The sequence below is a fragment of the Suillus paluster genome (genome assembly GCF_016628075.1).
Source record: "Suillus paluster strain FC165 chromosome Unknown EDB91scaffold_31, whole genome shotgun sequence".
Classification (NCBI taxonomy): domain Eukaryota; kingdom Fungi; phylum Basidiomycota; class Agaricomycetes; order Boletales; family Suillaceae; genus Suillus; species Suillus paluster.
Window position 1 is genome coordinate 279,021 of NW_024537591.1, and position 18,114 is coordinate 297,134.

At 47.2% G+C, this 18,114-nt stretch overlaps 4 protein-coding genes across 4 annotated transcripts; 2 read left to right on the plus strand and 2 right to left on the minus strand.

The window, feature by feature from the left end:
- Positions 1 to 6: 6 nt before the first annotated feature.
- EDB91DRAFT_448879 (thioredoxin-like protein) lies at positions 7 to 988 on the plus strand. The gene is made up of 4 exons (XM_041327305.1): positions 7 to 269; positions 335 to 511; positions 569 to 640; positions 700 to 988. Exons 1-4 carry the CDS (start codon positions 225 to 227, stop codon positions 745 to 747), a joined length of 342 nt encoding a protein of 113 aa, XP_041176495.1. The 5' UTR covers positions 7 to 224; the 3' UTR covers positions 748 to 988.
- Positions 989 to 2,042: 1,054 nt separating this feature from the next.
- Positions 2,043 to 6,166, plus strand: EDB91DRAFT_1203286 (uncharacterized protein). Its single transcript, XM_041320681.1, has 3 exons — positions 2,043 to 3,437; positions 3,492 to 5,005; positions 5,063 to 6,166. Exons 1-3 carry the CDS (start codon positions 2,099 to 2,101, stop codon positions 5,801 to 5,803), a joined length of 3,594 nt encoding a protein of 1,197 aa, XP_041176496.1. The 5' UTR covers positions 2,043 to 2,098; the 3' UTR covers positions 5,804 to 6,166.
- Positions 6,167 to 9,241: 3,075 nt separating this feature from the next.
- Positions 9,242 to 11,205, minus strand: EDB91DRAFT_1082690 (uncharacterized protein; the record flags this gene model as incomplete). Its single annotated transcript, XM_041315520.1, has 2 exons — positions 9,242 to 9,288; positions 9,375 to 11,205. The coding sequence occupies 2 exons, from the start codon at positions 11,203 to 11,205 to the stop codon at positions 9,242 to 9,244; spliced, it is 1,878 nt and encodes a 625-aa protein (XP_041176497.1).
- Positions 11,206 to 14,335: 3,130 nt separating this feature from the next.
- On the minus strand, positions 14,336 to 16,358 carry EDB91DRAFT_1249196 (uncharacterized protein; the record flags this gene model as incomplete). The annotated part of the gene is made up of 10 exons (XM_041323038.1): positions 14,336 to 14,528; positions 14,580 to 14,755; positions 14,808 to 14,978; positions 15,031 to 15,192; positions 15,241 to 15,729; positions 15,783 to 15,827; positions 15,883 to 15,900; positions 15,952 to 16,052; positions 16,102 to 16,191; positions 16,241 to 16,358. The coding sequence occupies 10 exons, from the start codon at positions 16,356 to 16,358 to the stop codon at positions 14,336 to 14,338; spliced, it is 1,563 nt and encodes a 520-aa protein (XP_041176498.1).
- Between the last annotated feature and the right edge of the window lie 1,756 nt (positions 16,359 to 18,114).

The following is an 18,114-nucleotide window of genomic DNA, read 5'->3' on the forward strand; positions in this document are numbered from 1 at the left end:
GGACGAGCAAGTCCCGTCAGCCACACGACGTCATGGATAACTGAAATGAATTGCATCACGGCATTCATTCGAATCACTTGACATAGACATACTCAGGCTCTGACATCCTCTTTGTGCTTCAACGCCCTTTGTTTTCACGTCAAGTTCTGTCACCCTTGTTTTGAGTTTCACCCCCACATTATACTATATAGACACAGATCTCCTGAGAGTGAAGCAAGGTCGCAATGCCTTTCAACCCCATCGGCGATGCTCAGGACTTTACTAGGATCGTGAGTGCCAATTCAATGCATGACCAGAACGTCCCGCTCATAGTCGTGCACGCCGCCCCTCCCAGATCAACAGCGGGAAGACAGTAGTGATAGACTTCCACGCAGACTGGAGCGGATGGTGCCGGTCGACCTCTCAACAGTTTTCCGAGCTCAGCGACACGTTCGTCCGCATCGGCGTGGATTTCTATCGCGTGAATGTGGATGAACTAGAGGATGTGGTGCTGGAGGCTGATGTGCGCGTTGTATGTGTTTTGACATGCTTTTGTGGGGTTAACTGAGACCGAATGGTGATGTTGTAGGTTCCTACGTATATGGTGTTCAAGGATGGGAAGAAGGTTGGGCATGCGACGGGCGATGGGTTGAGTCTAAACGTGAGTACCTCGTGTTTTGTTTGATGGCATGCGCGTTACCGACGGTTCCTTGTGGGTAGAAATTGATGGGGTCGTATGTGACGGGATGGACAGGAGTCGTTGCTTAGGGGGAGACTACGAGACAAGAGGCAATCGATTGATCAGAGAAGGGATTATAGAAGGGATCGTATGGTTATGATATGGGGAAATCAAATGTATAACGGAATAACAGATTGGAATGACTACTACTAAACCTGTCTATCGTGTGAATGTGCATGAACTGGCCTATGTGCGCGCTGCATGTGTATTTAACATGATGCTTTTGTAGCCGATTGATGGTGATGTTGTAGGTCCCTACCTATATGGTGTTTAAGGACGGGAAGAAGATTGGGCATTCTACCATGACGAGCGTGGTGGGTCGAGTCTGCACGTGAGTACCTCGTGTTTTTTTAATGGCATGCGTAATTACCGACCGTGTCTCACGGGTAAAAATTGATGGAGTCGTACGTGATGGGTAGACGGGTGCGAAGTCATTGTTCGGGGAACAGATACTAGACAAGAGGCAATCATTTGAGCTGTATATGAAGGGATTATGAAAGAGATCGTCTGGTTATGTTATGGGGAAATCAAATGTACAACGGTATAGCAGATTGGAAGGATTATTACACTTGGCCTGCCATGCGCTTTTCGCGAGGCACTGATGAAAGTCAGCCCGTACAAACGTGAAAGAGAATCTTACGACGGAAAAGAAAGTGCTGTCATACAAGGGTTTTGAGTTCCTGCCATGTACTTTTCGTGAGTCTAAGGCAGGGCCACGTTTGACAGGGCCACGATGATGCATGCAGACGTGAAACTTATCTTACGATGCAAATACAAAGTACTGTCATATGAGCACGGGAGCAGCCCATTGTGCTCGCTAGTGCAAAAATAGGTTGACCGGCATGGGAAACATCGGCTAGAACGTGTCACGATCCAAAGCTCTAATCGCGAGTTGTATTAAAAAAGTTTACTTCGCGTTGACTTCTCGTGTTCTCTTCTGCCGCGGCTGAGTATAGAAGGTGAATCAAAAGTGCTATTAGAATGAATGCGGGGACGAGTGGCCGGGGAGGATCTGCTGGGCTTCCTTGGGTAAGTTGGCATGAGAGTACAGAGCAGAAGAAGGGCAGGTTCTATTTTTGGTTGTAAACTTTGAGGCGTGAAGTGATTTCAATGAAACTTATGATCATGTGTACTTGTAATTTGCAAAGCGATAAGTCTAAGCCCAATCGGCTTAAACGGTAGGAAGTGATAGCCTGTGCTGACCCTGCTGGTCAACGTTCCTATCGAACTCGGTTCTTTGTCCAAATCTTAATGGGGACACTAATAAACAAAGACAAACAAACCCTGTAAGACATCATACCGGGCATCGCGAACGTCAGTCTACCTTTCATTTCTTGTTTTCACTTTCATTCACCTGCTACCTTTCTGCTGACCTTCTTCATGCCATTGCTTGCCGGAATATTTGCTAAACGTGATAGGCAAACTGGTCCTCGTAGCGCACCACCAAATTTAAACGTACCAACGACTGCGACTTCTGCGGCCTCCATCGCTAGCACCGTAGTTTCTTCAGAACCAGATTATGTTTTTCCAGACAAATCTTTAAAGGCTCTACCGGCGACTGTTTATGCCGGTCCAACAGTGGCATCATCGAGCAAGCTCAAACTACCTTTCCGTCGGAAACACCACGTCCATCAGCCACATGCCACAACAGGCACCACCTTATTACCCGTCGTTTCTCTCAACGATGAACCGCCACACCCCCGTATATCTGGCATCGTCTCTGATTCAGGCCACAACCTCCCTCCCCCTCCCTCAAAACCGTCCATCTTTGGTGTCTATCATGATCCAAACGTTAATTCCACACACTCCCTTCCCAATCAAACCACGCGCAATCAATCTCGCCTAAATACCCCTAGCGTTCTCGCACGGAACGAGGTACACAGCGCACCCCCATCATCGCTGGCCACGACACCCAATTTAAAAAAATCTGGAGGATTGTTCTCTTGGGCTAGAGAGCGTACTAAATCGAAACCTGCCCCGCCCCCAGCGACTATCGCTACAACTCCCGTTCCAAGCCCATCAAGGGATAATTTTAACTTGAAAGCTTTCCGCCACGTTCGTTCCGACTCCCCTGCTCCTCCAGTTGATAATTCCGATGCCGACCTCCCCCTTCCTCCTGCCCGGCCGCGCCCACGCGGAGACAGCGTTGCTTCGAATTCCTCACAGAGGATATCTGTTGCTGCATTTCGCGAAGCCCAGGCTCGCAGGAGTCGTGCAAATTCACCCGTACCTTCATTCCGACCCCCTTCTGCCCTCGATACCCTTCGCGTTGAAAATAATTCCAGACAACGCGCATCCACAGTTTCAATACCTAGTGCAAGTGTACATCGTAACTCGACAGCGCCTCCGTTGTCCATCTTGATTAACCGAAATTCGTCCGTCGTGGACACTTCCGAGTCAGATGAATCTGAGGATGAAGATGATGAAGAAGTGGATAGCGATGGCGTGCCTATCAAGCCGAGCCGCAAGCGCACCGTGAGGGGTCGTCCTGGTGTGCGCTCGCGGTCTGATGCAGGCCATTCTCCTGCGCCGAGTGTTCAGACTCAAGTGCCAGAACCTCCGAGATGGTCAAAATTGGACAATGTGCAGTTACGGCAGCCTGAAAGCCCCACTGCCGTACGAGCTAGAGCATCTGCTTCCACTAGCGCTCTCACCCCGAATGCTGCTGCCCGTCGTGCGTCAATTTTAGCTGCTGCGAACTCGTCTTCTACATCATCAGGTAACTTTTCAGGTTATTAATCAAACGTTTTTTTGTTCCTGACATACTGTTTAGCTTCAGAGAAACCTTTGTCGTCGCCTTTGGGATCAAGAGTGGCGAAGAATGACGATTCTGATACTTCGTCAGATTCCGATAATGACTCTGAAGACATGCCTTTGTCTGCGCTTGTTGCGCCGCGCAGACCGGGAAGTTCTGCCTCGGTGGCTACCAACAGATCTGCTGCCTCACGACTTCGCATGCCTGCCAAGCCCCTGATTGATATCAAATCACTTGTAGGAAGTCCCCCGGTGCTTACGCCTGTCTTGAGGCATGAAGATTCGGTCAAATTACCATCTAGAAAGGGTAAGGAACGCGAGGTGGACAAGGACGAGCCCTTTGCTCCTCCCCCTGTTATTAGCTTAACGCCGAGCCGTATGTCCGAGAGTCCCGCTCCGATCTCTCCCCGGTCACCCGCAGGCACAGCTCCTAGGATTCCCTCTCCTCCTCAGCATAACAAGTCGAGTAGTGAGGTTGCGCCTGTTTCTCGAGTATCCGCTGGATCACCGGTCGAGGTTGACGACGATTTGATGGACGCCATCAGACTTGTTACTTCCTTTGATAAATCACGGGACGCCTCACCATCGCCTGCGCGACCTTCCCAACAGGTGCCACCCCTGAACACCGCTCCGCTACCTGCTGTGGAACGTGTAGCAAGCTCTACTGACAAGGTAGAGTCTCCTCGAGACGACCGCATTGTGCCGACGCCCGTTCGAGAGTATAAACCACCGGCATCTTTCAGTGTCACCTCACGTCCACCGCGCCGATACAGCACAGATATATCTCAGGTACCATCACCAGCCTCGCCGACGGCAACGTTTTCCGCTGTCTCCAAAAGGTCTTCTTCTCCAAAAAGATCACCTTCTCCTGCCAAGTCCTCATTCGCTCCTCGTTCTCGGGCAGCTATCCTAGCTCAGCAGTCAAATGTACCATCAGTCGACAAGTCAGATTCATCATCCGTGGTCTCGACTTCTCAGTCCTCCCGCTCCTCTCGTATCCCATCTGTCCCTCTCATCGCCGCTGTGCCTGAGTCACCTTCCGTGAAAGCCAGTTGGGGGTCTTCGAAGGATTTATACAAGACACGCGTTCCTTCGACGCAAAGTGTGGTGGATAACAGAATGTCTCGACCAACCTCAGGCACGCTTGTCTCGCTTGCTCCTTCCTCAAGGCCTGTCATACCTCCAGCACAGTCATCCAGAGTGCAGTCGCAGTCGTTGATGCCCTCTCGGCCGTTCGCGAGCAATAGCTCTATGCGAGGCGAGAGTCCCGCCGGCAGCTCAACAGGTGACTCGAGCAGCGGGCGTGGTGCGCCGTTCACTCCTCGTGATGGTAGCGATATTGGGGTGCAGACTGGACGAAGGGATGTGAGCGATCCGGACTCGACGCTCAAGGCACGCGGTGCAAATGGAAAACGGTCGACTGTGAGCTTTGAGGATAGTTCACCGCGTGGGAGGGAGAGGGCGAAGAATGACGGTGATGATGAGGTGAGGCGGAATGAGAGGAGGCGGAACGAAGCCAAGGCTGCTATTGAGGTTTGTGTTTTCGTTTTTTCCGATTGGTGTTCTCGTCGTAATTTTGATTGGTTGTAGCTCGGGAAACTTGTTAATAGCCGTGGGCCCATCGTGCATAATGGTTCTGACGACGATCTTGTGCTGCAGCATGGACAGCAACGTATGAGCATCAATCCTATGATGGGCATGGACGGCACGATGCCTGTGATGAACGCTCCTACTTGGGGGTCGTGGCAGCAGCAGCCCATAGTCACGGGTATGGCCCCTATGATTGCTCCTCAATTCGGTCCCGACCAGAGTTTCCTCGCTGCCCACCAGCACGCAATGATGATCGCCAAGCAAGCGTACCAAATGGCAGTCGCACAACATGCCATGGCAATGGCTGGAGATGAGTGGGAACGAGGCTCCAATATCGGCGGTGGGTCCGTATATGGAGGCGGTGGAGGTAGCGTGTACAGCGGCATGGGAGGAAGCAGCGGGGTGGGTATGCTTAGCGTCCCTGGGATGGGGATGCCTCCTATGATGCCGAACCAGTGGTCCACAGGCTCCATGATGTTCCCCGGTCGGATCAGCGGTACGCAGAGTGAGTTTGGAGGTGGTGCGAGGAGTGTGTATGGGGAGTCTTTCGGTCCATCCTTGAACTCGCGTTCAAATTATATCCCCCCTGTCCCGAACAGTTCTATGAGTGCGTATGGAGGAGGTCCTAGGCCGCGCGCCAAGACGGGTGCGTCTCAGCCCTCGAATTTACAGCCTTCGACGCCTGGTCGGACTCCTGGACGAAAAGCAGCTCCACCTTCGAGCTGGAAGAGCTCTCGATGACATTGCTACTTATGACGGGACGTTCATGTTTGATTTTTGATTTGCATATTTATGGAGATGTTTACAGTTTTGCCTAGTCGCTCGTTGGTACACTGACTTTTTTTTTTAATTCCATGATGGCGCTCGAACTTTTTTTCTTCTTTTTGGTTGAAGACGCTGATGCATTTGCCTGGAGTACGTAGAGATAAAAGTGGATTTTGCATTAGTTTTTTCATTTCATTTTTGACTTTTTTTTCTTCCTTTCTCATGATTTCTTTTTTCATTCCATTGTCATCACTCGCATTGAACTAGCATCAATACCACGATATCTATCGCTCCTGCGTACATAAACGGTTGGGACAATTTATATATCGACGATCTCGGGCCCGTTAAATATTATGATGACACTCGATTGAATCGGACACTGGGCCGAGACCCTTCCATTCTCGTTCATCAATGCTGAGCGTCATTCAATGAGATGGCACGGATATTACCGTGACGGTGGGCTCCGATGATATGTCGGTACTGCCTCCATGCTACAATATTACAATGTGAGCGAGAAAACGCTCAGAAAAAAAGCCAAGAAATAGCCTTGTCGCAAATTTCCTGCTGCCTTGGAGTCTGAATGTTGTAAACCAGTACTTGCACATTTCATAGCAGGCGGAAGTGCTGGTAGGCGATCGGCTGAGGGCTCCAACCCTAAAAGTCAAGAATCAGCGGTACATCGATTTTGAATCAGGATGGGGAATTACTTACATTGGCCTATCTAGTATCCTTGTAACATTGCTGAATGGAAGTTGCGAGCCATTAATATTCCTCAGTTTTACTTCCGAGGAACATTTGTCGATGTGATACCAGGATTTTTCTAGAGATGGCAGTGAGATCAATGATTACTACTTATGCAGTGTTATGACCCACGTCCCTTAACCTAACTAGTAGGTGTCTGGAGTTGGAATCACACCACAGGACTCAGTCTGAAGAGGATAAAACAAGGGTAGGATTGAGAGGGAACGTCTAGGCCCTACGATAACGTAGAAACGAGGAGGTTAAGTCTAAGGAGTACTACTGACTACTACCTAGACTATATACTACTATTGGGGCGGAGCTATCTGAGTATGAAAGGTATGTGATATAACTATATACGGTCATAACATTGCACCTAGGGTATAGGGCGTCTTATCAACCAATCAACTACAAGAAGAGAAGGGTAAAGGGTTCATAGGGCCAAGGGTATCGGTAATTAAGCAGGGTTCTCAGGGACTGCTTCTATTCAGGGTAGACGGAGATTAAGAAGGGTGTGAGAGAGTTCTGTGACAAGAAGTCTCGAGCGGTAATTAAGGATCTCGATAAGAGATGGATCTTGGGATCTAGATCTGAGGATCTAGATAGGATCTGGATCTGGAGATGTATCGGGTGCGATTGTATCTTAGGGATTCTCCAGGGTCTTCGGTAATGAAACATGCTTCTCTATGAGCGATGCTTCTGTGATAGGGGTTCAGGGTTTAGCTGTGACTGTGCAACAGGTTCTAATGTAAGGGGTTCGGTGAATGACAGAGGTAACTCTTAACATGTCATGTGTGAAGATGTGAAGGTCTGCGATGTGAAAGGGTGATGACTCTTCGAGAGGTAGCCTTTGTAAAGGACTCTCGGTTATGGTTCGATTATAGAGGCGTATAGATGCTTATGATGTAACCCGTTGCCTAATCGTAGGACTTCTAAGGATGTGATGAGTTCGTATGTCTAGGGTTACAGATAAGGATGGATGACGTCGATATAGTATAGATGTGATGTAAAGATAGTGATCGTTAATCGGTTATCCATCTTATCTTATCAGGGATCTATCTAATCTTATCGGATAAGGTGACTTAGGGTTCGATAATCGAATTTTAGATGCAGTTGGTAACATTCATGACATTACCCCCATTTTAAGGATGAGCGTCCTCGCGAATCGATATGGTTGTCTAGATTGAGCGTGAGATTTCTTTTTTCCATTTAAGGAAACCTTCGTATAATTTTTCTTCTCTCAACGCTGTTCTCTTTTCATTCCATGATGTCTCTCTTTTCGGCGATAGCTTCTGATCCTTGGACATTCTACTTGGGGATTGTGACTGCGGTTCTGGTTTTCTTTCTCTACTTAAGATCACCTTGGGAACGGATGGTGCGGAGGGTATTGGTGCGGCGTTGGGGATTATTTGAGGAGTAAAGACGTTGTCATGGTGCGCGGAATCTGCGGCTTGCCAGAGTTTCTTTGGTGCGTCTTTTGGTTCCTGGAATCTAACCCGTTTCTGAAGACTTGTTTTAGGTGCGAATACAGCGCTAAGCGGTTCGTCAACCTTGTCTTTCTTTTCATAGGCGTTAATTTCATGCGCCATGCCTGGCCACCAATAGTTCTGCGATACCTTTTCCAACAAGTTCTTTAGAGGACCAAGGGCGGAACCTTTGTACAAATCCAATAGACTGTGGCGTATCTCCGTTCTTTTTGGTACATATACCAGTCCTCTGTGGAGGATGAGATTTTCTTCTGAATTCCACTCTTCAAGTCCCTTTCTTAGTCGGACATTCTCGAGTTTCTTTTCTTTGATCACTTTAGCTACTTCGGCGTCTTTGTCCTTGCACTCTGCGATAACTAGCAAGAGCGTCTTTTCTATCTTATGGACTAGAGTATGGCCTCGTTTCGCTGCGTGATCTTTGAAGAAAGTGGGATTCATAAGGAAATTGTTCGAGTTTTCTGATACGATATGGGATTTTACCCCCCCTTTGAGGTCTAGCCTCCTGGATAGACATATGATATTAAATTGCGCTAGGAATAAACACCATCTAGCTTGACGTCTAGTCAATGTGTGCAATTTGTCTATTTTTTCCAGGTTTCGTGAGTCTAGAATGACTTCCACTGGTAGGGGTGACTTTTCAACTATGTGCTTCCACTCTTGCAGGGTTCTATATATCAAGAGCAAATCTTTGTCTTCTGCTGAGTAGTTGACTTCGTTGTCGGTCATTGGTTTCGTAAACATGGCAATCGACTGCCTTTTCCCGTCTTCCTTTCTCTCGATAAGCGTAGCTTGAATGCCCTTCGCTTGGGTCTTACATTCTATAGCATATTGCTTTTTCTCGATACTCGGTTTCGGTGTTTCACTCCTTTGTTTAGGGGGAGAACTACCCTTACTCGTAGATTCCTTTGAGGGTTGCTTCGCCTTCTCTGCGATAAGCTTTTTCAATAACGCTTCTAGACCTTCTAGCGTTATTTCCTCAATCTCTTTCCTTGAGTTTACTTTGGTTTCTTTTGCAGTTTTCCTTCTGCGTTCTCGTTCTGCTGCTCCCTTGATAGAGAACCCTTTGATAGAGAACGTTTCTTCTGACCTACGGTCTACGTTCTTTTCTACTATCTTTGGTTTCGCAAACGGAACTGCCTTTGGTTTTGGTGGGCTTACACCGATCTTGTCTTTTGATTTAAAGGAGGGACTACTCCTTTCGGGATGTGCGAATGCACAAAGAGAACCATATCGGCACTTCGGGCCGTTTCTACATGGGGTTCTGGATTTGAATTTGAAGACTGTGACTGGGGTCTTCTCCTTCTTTTCTGTTCTCGGCTTACTAGCCCTAGGAATGGGAATTGCCTTTTTCTCTACCGGTGGCTTAACCGGTTTTTGCGCCTCGTTTGGCGACTTCTGAGTTTTCTCAGAGGACCTATGTCTTGGTAGGAACACTTTGGGGATCGGACATGGTGAAGAAGTGACTTTGATCACATATTCTTCAACACCAGCGGTCGTTATCTCCTCCATTGGTTCTTCCCTTGATTTACCAGCCTTTACTTCGGCTAGCTCCTCTTTCTTCTCATAGATGGTTCTTTGGAGAGGCATCTCTACCTCTATTTCATCCCATGTACATGGGGCATCGTTCCACTCGTCCATTTGAGCGATTAGGCGGCCATAAGCCGTTGTGAACCATGAATCTACCTCGAACTTCCTTTTTTGCTTAAGGCGGTATGATTCATCCTTATCGTCGTATAGGATGTAATGGTCTACATCGTTGACTAGGAATTTTCTGCAGTCTTCCTCTATTGCGCCACAAGCATTCTTGCTCTTTGTGGGATGGATTATTACTGCCAGGTGATTCCATTCCTGGTCTTCTGGACGATCTCTGTCTTCGGTTCTTTTGTAGCTCTCTGGGACTTCGTCTTCGCCTTCTGGATATGGCTCGGACTTTCGTCGTGGGGAACGGTATAAGATGTTTGGGGTCCTCGGACTTTCAACCGGTATCTCTGGTGCCTCTTCTGTCCTACGGACTGCACCCATTGCCTTTTCTATCGTTGGTGGCATAACAACTTCTGAGATCTCCTTGATCTGTTGGAGTATCTCTGTTGCTTCTTCGGCCTTTCGGCGTTCGGCAACTCTCAGCGCCTCTAGTGTTTCCATAGCGCGTTTTAGCATGTTTTCTGCGATTATTTTATCTAGGTCGGACAACGACTCTTCGATAGGTTTTGCAACCTTCTCTATGGTTTCATGCTCCGTCTTCTCATTTGGTAAAGCAGTGAGGATCTGCTCCTTTACCTTATTTGTTTCGGCAGTAGGTTTCTGCTCTGAGACTTTCACTAAAGAAGCCCTTGCTAATCTAGCTTCTTTTTGTTTCTGTCTCTTGATTTGTGATTTTGATAAACCAGACTCGACTGGTCCTTTGTTTGTTTCATCGGTTGTCTCCGATTTCTCGTCTTTTTGTTTAGCAGGGACTACTGCTTTTACTTCAACGACTTCCACTTCCACGACTTCTACTTTAGTCGCTTCAGTGGTCTTGTCCTTGATTCCGTAGCCTCTTTTTAATCTCAAGATTTCTTCCGCGAAGGTTTCTTTCTTGATTTCAATTGGTGCTACTTTCTCTGGTTTCTGAGTACCAGTCAACTCCTTAGGTTTAGAGGAACCCGACGACATCCTGATATTTTCTTTAAGGGTTTCTTTCCCTTTGCCTTTCGGCTCGTCGCGTATCTTCTGTCCTACGGACTGCGCGACTACTACGGGTTTTGGAGCAACCTTGGGCTCGGGATTTTGTACGTTGGCAATCTTGGGCCACTGGGTTGTCATTTCTCTCGATGACAGTAACGGTGATGATGAAGAAGATGATGTGGGCGATGATGATGGAGTGTAGCAGGGTGACGATGGGAGTGTGTCGACGTATGCGGTTCGGATAGCGAGGGATGGCAATTCAGCCATTGCGCCTCTACACCTAATTCGGAACGTGTCTACAGTCTTTTTGTTTGCCTTAGCGCAATTCTTGCAAAGGCTTTGGAAGGAGATTTCTCCATCTTCAAATTCTACACCAATCCAGTGTGTGATTTGGGGTCCCTTTGCGTGATGCGTATTAAAGCAAAAGCCTTCTTGGATCTGAGAAGCTAGCTCTTCATAGTCATCAACGGTAGGGGCGGAATATCTCATGTTGCCGGCTGCGTTCCGGAATCCTATTCAACAGAGTATATTTTTGATTTGTCAGGGATCTCGTAAGATATGACCGAAAAAGGAAGATGGTGATAGAGAGGCGACCTAAGCCCGTATAGTAACGTAGTTGCCGGCTTCTTGGCCAACTAGGTTCTAAGGTAAAAGGCTACGGTAATTTATACTAGAATGCGGTAAACAATATGCGTGAGAACCAACGCAATACTGTTACTACACTCGCGAGTGCCGTTCTCTAATTCTACGAAGGGATTCTAGGATATAGCGTTGAGCAGGCAGGTATTGGGCCAGCACTCAAGGCGACGGATACAGGACCTATATGTCACTGTTCCTTATAGACTGGCGGCTGCAGTAAGGCAGGGCCTGGTCTACTTCTACTAACTAGGGGAGGGAATGTGCACAAAAGAAGTGCGGGGCTGCGGTCTGGGAAAGATGGTTTAAAAACGTGATCCGCGAGACTAAGCTCAGCAGAACAGCCGATGTTCTGGGAGGAAGGTTATCGACACAAGTGCCGTTCGAAAGTCGGATCGTCGTCTCTTGCGAGGATGGAGTATACGAGTGTCGAAGGACAAATAGAATCGTGCGTGGAAAGGATGAATGATATGATATGATAGGAGCGTCGTCTGATAGTCGCCCGAAGGTTGGAGTACAAGAGGGCGAACACAATCGAGTCGGGTGGTAAAGAAGACTTAACCTAATGTTATGACCCACGTCCCTTAACCTAACTAGTAGGTGTCTGGAGTTGGAATCACACCACAGGACTCAGTCTGAAGAGGATAAAACAAGGGTAGGATTGAGAGGGAACGTCTAGGCCCTACGATAACGTAGAAACGAGGAGGTTAAGTCTAAGGAGTACTACTGACTACTACCTAGACTATATACTACTATTGGGGCGGAGCTATCTGAGTATGAAAGGTATGTGATATAACTATATACGGTCATAACATTGCACCTAGGGTATAGGGCGTCTTATCAACCAATCAACTACAAGAAGAGAAGGGTAAAGGGTTCATAGGGCCAAGGGTATCGGTAATTAAGCAGGGTTCTCAGGGACTGCTTCTATTCAGGGTAGACGGAGATTAAGAAGGGTGTGAGAGAGTTCTGTGACAAGAAGTCTCGAGCGGTAATTAAGGATCTCGATAAGAGATGGATCTTGGGATCTAGATCTGAGGATCTAGATAGGATCTGGATCTGGAGATGTATCGGGTGCGATTGTATCTTAGGGATTCTCCAGGGTCTTCGGTAATGAAACATGCTTCTCTATGAGCGATGCTTCTGTGATAGGGGTTCAGGGTTTAGCTGTGACTGTGCAACAGGTTCTAATGTAAGGGGTTCGGTGAATGACAGAGGTAACTCTTAACATGTCATGTGTGAAGATGTGAAGGTCTGCGATGTGAAAGGGTGATGACTCTTCGAGAGGTAGCCTTTGTAAAGGACTCTCGGTTATGGTTCGATTATAGAGGCGTATAGATGCTTATGATGTAACCCGTTGCCTAATCGTAGGACTTCTAAGGATGTGATGAGTTCGTATGTCTAGGGTTACAGATAAGGATGGATGACGTCGATATAGTATAGATGTGATGTAAAGATAGTGATCGTTAATCGGTTATCCATCTTATCTTATCAGGGATCTATCTAATCTTATCGGATAAGGTGACTTAGGGTTCGATAATCGAATTTTAGATGCAGTTGGTAACATTCATGACATGCAGCTGCTGTGGTACTTCCATCATGAAGAAGCACCATACTACAAGCATTCTTCGTTTATGCACACACAGGGAACCTTTTGAAAGTTGTGGAAGGTTGTGGCGTACTAGATGGTAAAAGCAATCCATGGTTTGCGAGTTGATGATAAGTGTTACAGTAACATGAGCGTTACACGTCATTTCATTCTTCAGACTTGTCTAGACCTGGACCATGGTTATGACTATTCTATTTTCATCTCTTCTTTTGATCCTGTTGTTCTGAAACGCGAGAAGCTCTCGCTTCTTCCCCTAGATCACAGAAGCCACGGCTTCTACCGAACCCTATGCCCTTCCCCTTGTTTCGGTTCTCTCCTTGATGGGGATTCCCCATGCCCTTTGCCCTTACCACTCAACCGGTACTTCTTACCCCTTTTAACTTATGATTCACACAACCCTTGACCCTTACCGCTAACTCGGTATTGCCTCCGCTTACCCTGTACCCTTACCATTCCACCGGTATATCACCCTTACGTATATATATCTCATTTGTACAGTAGATAGATTCTCTAACTTGAATCTACTTGGTTCTCATCTGATCTTGTTGTTGGGTCTGAACTTCTCTTATCTAAGAGAATTCCCTCTGTACACAGAACCATCTTCTCTTGAGATGATACTCTTGAGTTGAACTCTGTCTCTTGGATCATATCCTCGAGAAACTCCAATCGACTCTATGCAAGTAAGGGCTCTAACCCTTACTCAGACTTAGCGCAGGCAAGCTCCTTGCTGGGCTAGCGCCAAAAGTCACACTTTGAACACCCCTTGCGGGTTTAGCGCCGCCAGATCTCATCCGAGAGGTTTCGCGTAACAATAAGAGAGGTGATTCCAGAGTGAGCCAGACAATGCAAATAGATTCCTATTGAATATGTTTAGGGGTAGTGGGGTAGTGTGATGGCAGTCAAAGTTTGATAAGACTTGATGTGTTGGCACAAGGAATGGAATAGAATAGAATAGAAAAGAATCCTCGATTGTGGCAACACCACATACCCCCCTCCAGGGTGTGCATCACCCTTACTTTGTCTTAGGAATCCTTGCACCTTCCTTTCCACTAGCCTTGGGCACAGGGGCCTGAGTGGTAGCGATGCCATCCTCATCACATCAGGAAAAATGGGAACTGCAATATAGCGCTACGAAGGCTACATAGCACTTGTAGCCTGGTTGCATCTCCCCCCCAATATAGTACCATGTAGCCCAGACTATATGTTTATTTGTGCCACATAGCATCTGGTATCTCCTACCTTGGCTATGTAGTGTGGCTATGTAGCACTCTATTGTTTACCATTGCAGTAAGCACACATCATGGTACATCATAGCACTCGCACACTTGCAAATAACAGGGAGATCAATGACATGCATTCATGGTTTAATACTAGTCAGCAGTTATTATACTTGGCCTCAACTTCATCATCTTCAAATTGACCACCCTCAGACTCCCAGTCAGACTCCACCTTGTCACTATCATCTGTGCCACCAACCTGTTGGTATTCCTGGATCATGTTGTTGATCTTGTCGTCTGAGAGGCAGTCTCTGTCTCCAATGTTAATTGGATCCACCTTTGCATGCAACCTGTACTACAATTGTAAAACTTCCAAGTCCAAACCCCCAAAATGCACTTACCTGCCATTGTTGTTGAATTCTGCCAGGATGCCATCAAGGATTCCTTGATCCTTCATTTGAGTATGAAACTTCTTGAGGTTCACGAGATGCATATCATAAGCCTCCCTATACTCGCTGCTCGAAAAGCTGATATCCACCCGTTTGCCATCATACCATTCATCAATGCAGCATTCGGCCTGCCGCTGACAATATTACCATCTGAAGCTAACAGGCCATAGCATGACTCACTGTGGTGTACACCAAGGCCAAGGCAGGAATTGGAAATGGCGAAAAAAACTTCTCAAATACAATCCCTTCATTCTTCTTGTTGCAGTACCAGAGTAAATTTTCCGCTTGCTGATTTAACCTTGACCGAAAGAGGCCACTGTGAGGGATGTTGTTCTTTTTGTCCCCAAGGTCCTTCCAAACCAAGCATCAGTACAAAACATGACTCAAGGTGTCATTAATGCACCTGGTAACACAAGCCAAATTTATCCTTGAGCTGACAGGTGAGTTTGCGATTCCTAGACTTGATGGACTCCCGATTGGTGGACTTGAAACCATAAATGTTCTTGACAAGCGGGCAAACCTTCCTTTTCACCTTGCTTGTGAGATGCAATGTGCGGTGTGTAATCTTGAACAACAAATTAGGCAGATGAAATAATAGAACTTGACCATGTACCATCTGTATGATCTCGCCATTGAATCCCATGTCAATCTCATAAGAGCTACATGCCTCCTTCCAGGCCTCCTTTGCCCACAAGACTTGAGTCATGTGATCTGGATAGGCATACTCAGATGCGAGCTGGACACAAAAATGGCTGATCACAAACTTGATGAGTTGCTGCACTGCTACTACTTCGTAATCCTGGGCTGCTACATGGCCCTTACTCTGATGAATCTTGCATGGAAGTTGCTGTTCACCTTGCTGCAGGGAAGGCGAATCTTCGGACTTGTGCATCCATTTATGACTCTGGGTGCTGTAACCCTCATCATCCGAGTGTGGTAGCCGCACACACTTCAAGTGGCACAAATCTGTGAGATCATTCTCTCCACCAGTAAATACATCACTCTTGTCCACATCATGATTGATAGGGTCGTTGTCATTGTCATCATACTGCTCACTGTCGGTCAAGTCTATGTCGGTCAAATTCTGTGGTGCAGGTGGCAGCTTCAATATAATGATGAGCACCCCAAAATTGAGGTGAAGGTAATGGGACTTACACTGAAACTATTGGACCTGTGTTCACCATTCACAAAACTGGACTCCTTACAAACAAGGCATCAATGTCCAACTGGAAGTTATATCATGTGGCTGACTCACCTTTGTAAGAGTGTCTTCCTGCCAGCCCCCAGACCCAGCTGTTCTGGACAGAGCTGCTCATGGGGGGACCTTGCTGAACCGGGGCCACAGATCTAGTGGACCATTGGCTGCTACACTACCTTTGGACTGGGTGATAGCCTGCATTGAAAACTGTGTGCTGTCTTGTGTACCTGAACATAGTTAGCTGGCAGGCCACTGATGTGACAGTAAACAACATACCTCTGTTGACACAATTTTTACAGGTGGCCTTGGTTTTGTCTTGACCGCTTGGGTGGTGGTGTGCCTCATGGAACTCTTGGTCCTCCTCGACTGGGTACAATATAGTTAGTGATAGAAATGGTAGTACATAAAAAATTACCTTGATACAAAGCCTTCTCAGAAGGACGGCATTCACGATGTTGACGCTGAGAGGGAGCTGAATCAGTATTGTTCACAATATTACCCAGGGCTTGGCAAGTAGGAGCAGTGGAAGACATTCTGGATGTAGATCTGGAGGTAGAATGTTGGGAGGAGATGATCTGAATTTTATATGGGGGGACAGCGCACCTTTTTTCTATCCTTTATAATGTCACGTCGCATCCACGGTGTACAGGATGCAATCAACAATCAATGCGCAACAACACGGTTGCGTCAAGTCATAATGTTGCATCATGTTTGTGTACAGGACAATCAACAATCAATGCGCTGAATGCACTGATCTGATCAACAATCAACGTGCAACAACACAGTCGCATCAAGTCATGTGCGACCTGCGATCTTGAGAGATCAGGATAATCAACAATCAATGTGCTGAATGCACCAATCCGATCAACAATCAACGTGCAACAACATGGTCGCATCAAGTCATGTTGTCATATCCTGTACCTCCGGATCTGGAATTCCGGAACCCCACCACTAAAGTCCGGTCCTCCATCCTGTTATTTTGCCTGGTGCCCCACCTTCATCTCCATACTCACCCCTATCTCCTTTTAGAATAGTTATTGCTCCAGCTACCAGTTATGTCCTTTCTGCGATGCTTACTGATCCGTCCGTTCTTGTTTCATTTCTGACTTCACTGCTTTGATCCGTGTACACTTACTAATAGACTTTCCACATGCTTCGTACATAGCCCTTACTTTGCTGACTGATTTACCTACATGATACCTACAGTATATAAGCTCCTGTAATACTCCGGAACTCCTCAGTTTGAATATCATCTTAGTTCTGCTCATTCCTGCTTCTCCGGACTTGAGTCTCACCTCTTGTCCACCTCCGAGTCTTAGGGGTTAAACCTTAGGACTAAATCTCTGGCTCTACCTTAGGGTAGTCTAACCTCTGTTCTGTTTCTACTCCGGACTTGTCTGCAGTAGCCTTACTCCATTCTCTCATAAGTCTTCCAGAGTTCCACCGAACTCCCCCGACATCTGACTTCCGGACTTCCCGGACTTCTGTCGGACTTCCCTTCTGCCCCTCAGAAATTAAGGGCACATACTTGGGTAAGGGGCACAGCGCACGAGCTGAAGCCAAAGCCCTTTGAGTAACCTCCCCTTTGAGCACGACCTTAACACATGTGTGACCTGCAATCTTGAGAGATGGGACTGATCTGGAGGAAAAAAGTTTCAATGTCTGATAAGTCAGCCAGGTGAGACTCAGTTGAACTGTCATTTATGGGTCAGGTTGGCTTGTTTGGCTTGTCCTGCTTGATCATCATGCACCGCTGCAATTTTTGCCTCAAAGGCAATTTCCAAAGTGCAAGAGCCATTAGCAGTCATATTAGCTGAACTGCAGCCTGTAAGCAACACATGGACCAGCTGCGTAACCTTGGGCAAGCCACACAAGAGGCAACTCCCAGCAATGACCAACCTGCAGACGAGCAGCCTTAATATGCACATCCAAGATGCCTACCTTCAATGGTGGTGTTCCCAGCACCCTGTCAATCAAGGTTCAAACCTGCTGGAGCAAGACTCAGACACCAGTGGCTCTTCTTCAGAATCAGATAGCCCAGGACCTGAGAACTGTGTTGACTTACCTTCTCAGGTACAATGGTTCACAATGGTGACAGGTTCACATGGCTACTTTGTCCCCAGGACATGTCTGTTTCCAAAGTTGACAATCCAGTGCTTACTCAACGATCATGGTGCTTCGCTTTTCATGCCGGCTCTTGAAGAATTCCTTTGCACCCATCTTCTGAGCTGGTTGCAGTGAAAACTCACACCACAAGACCGGGTTGATGTCTACAAATACCTCAAGATT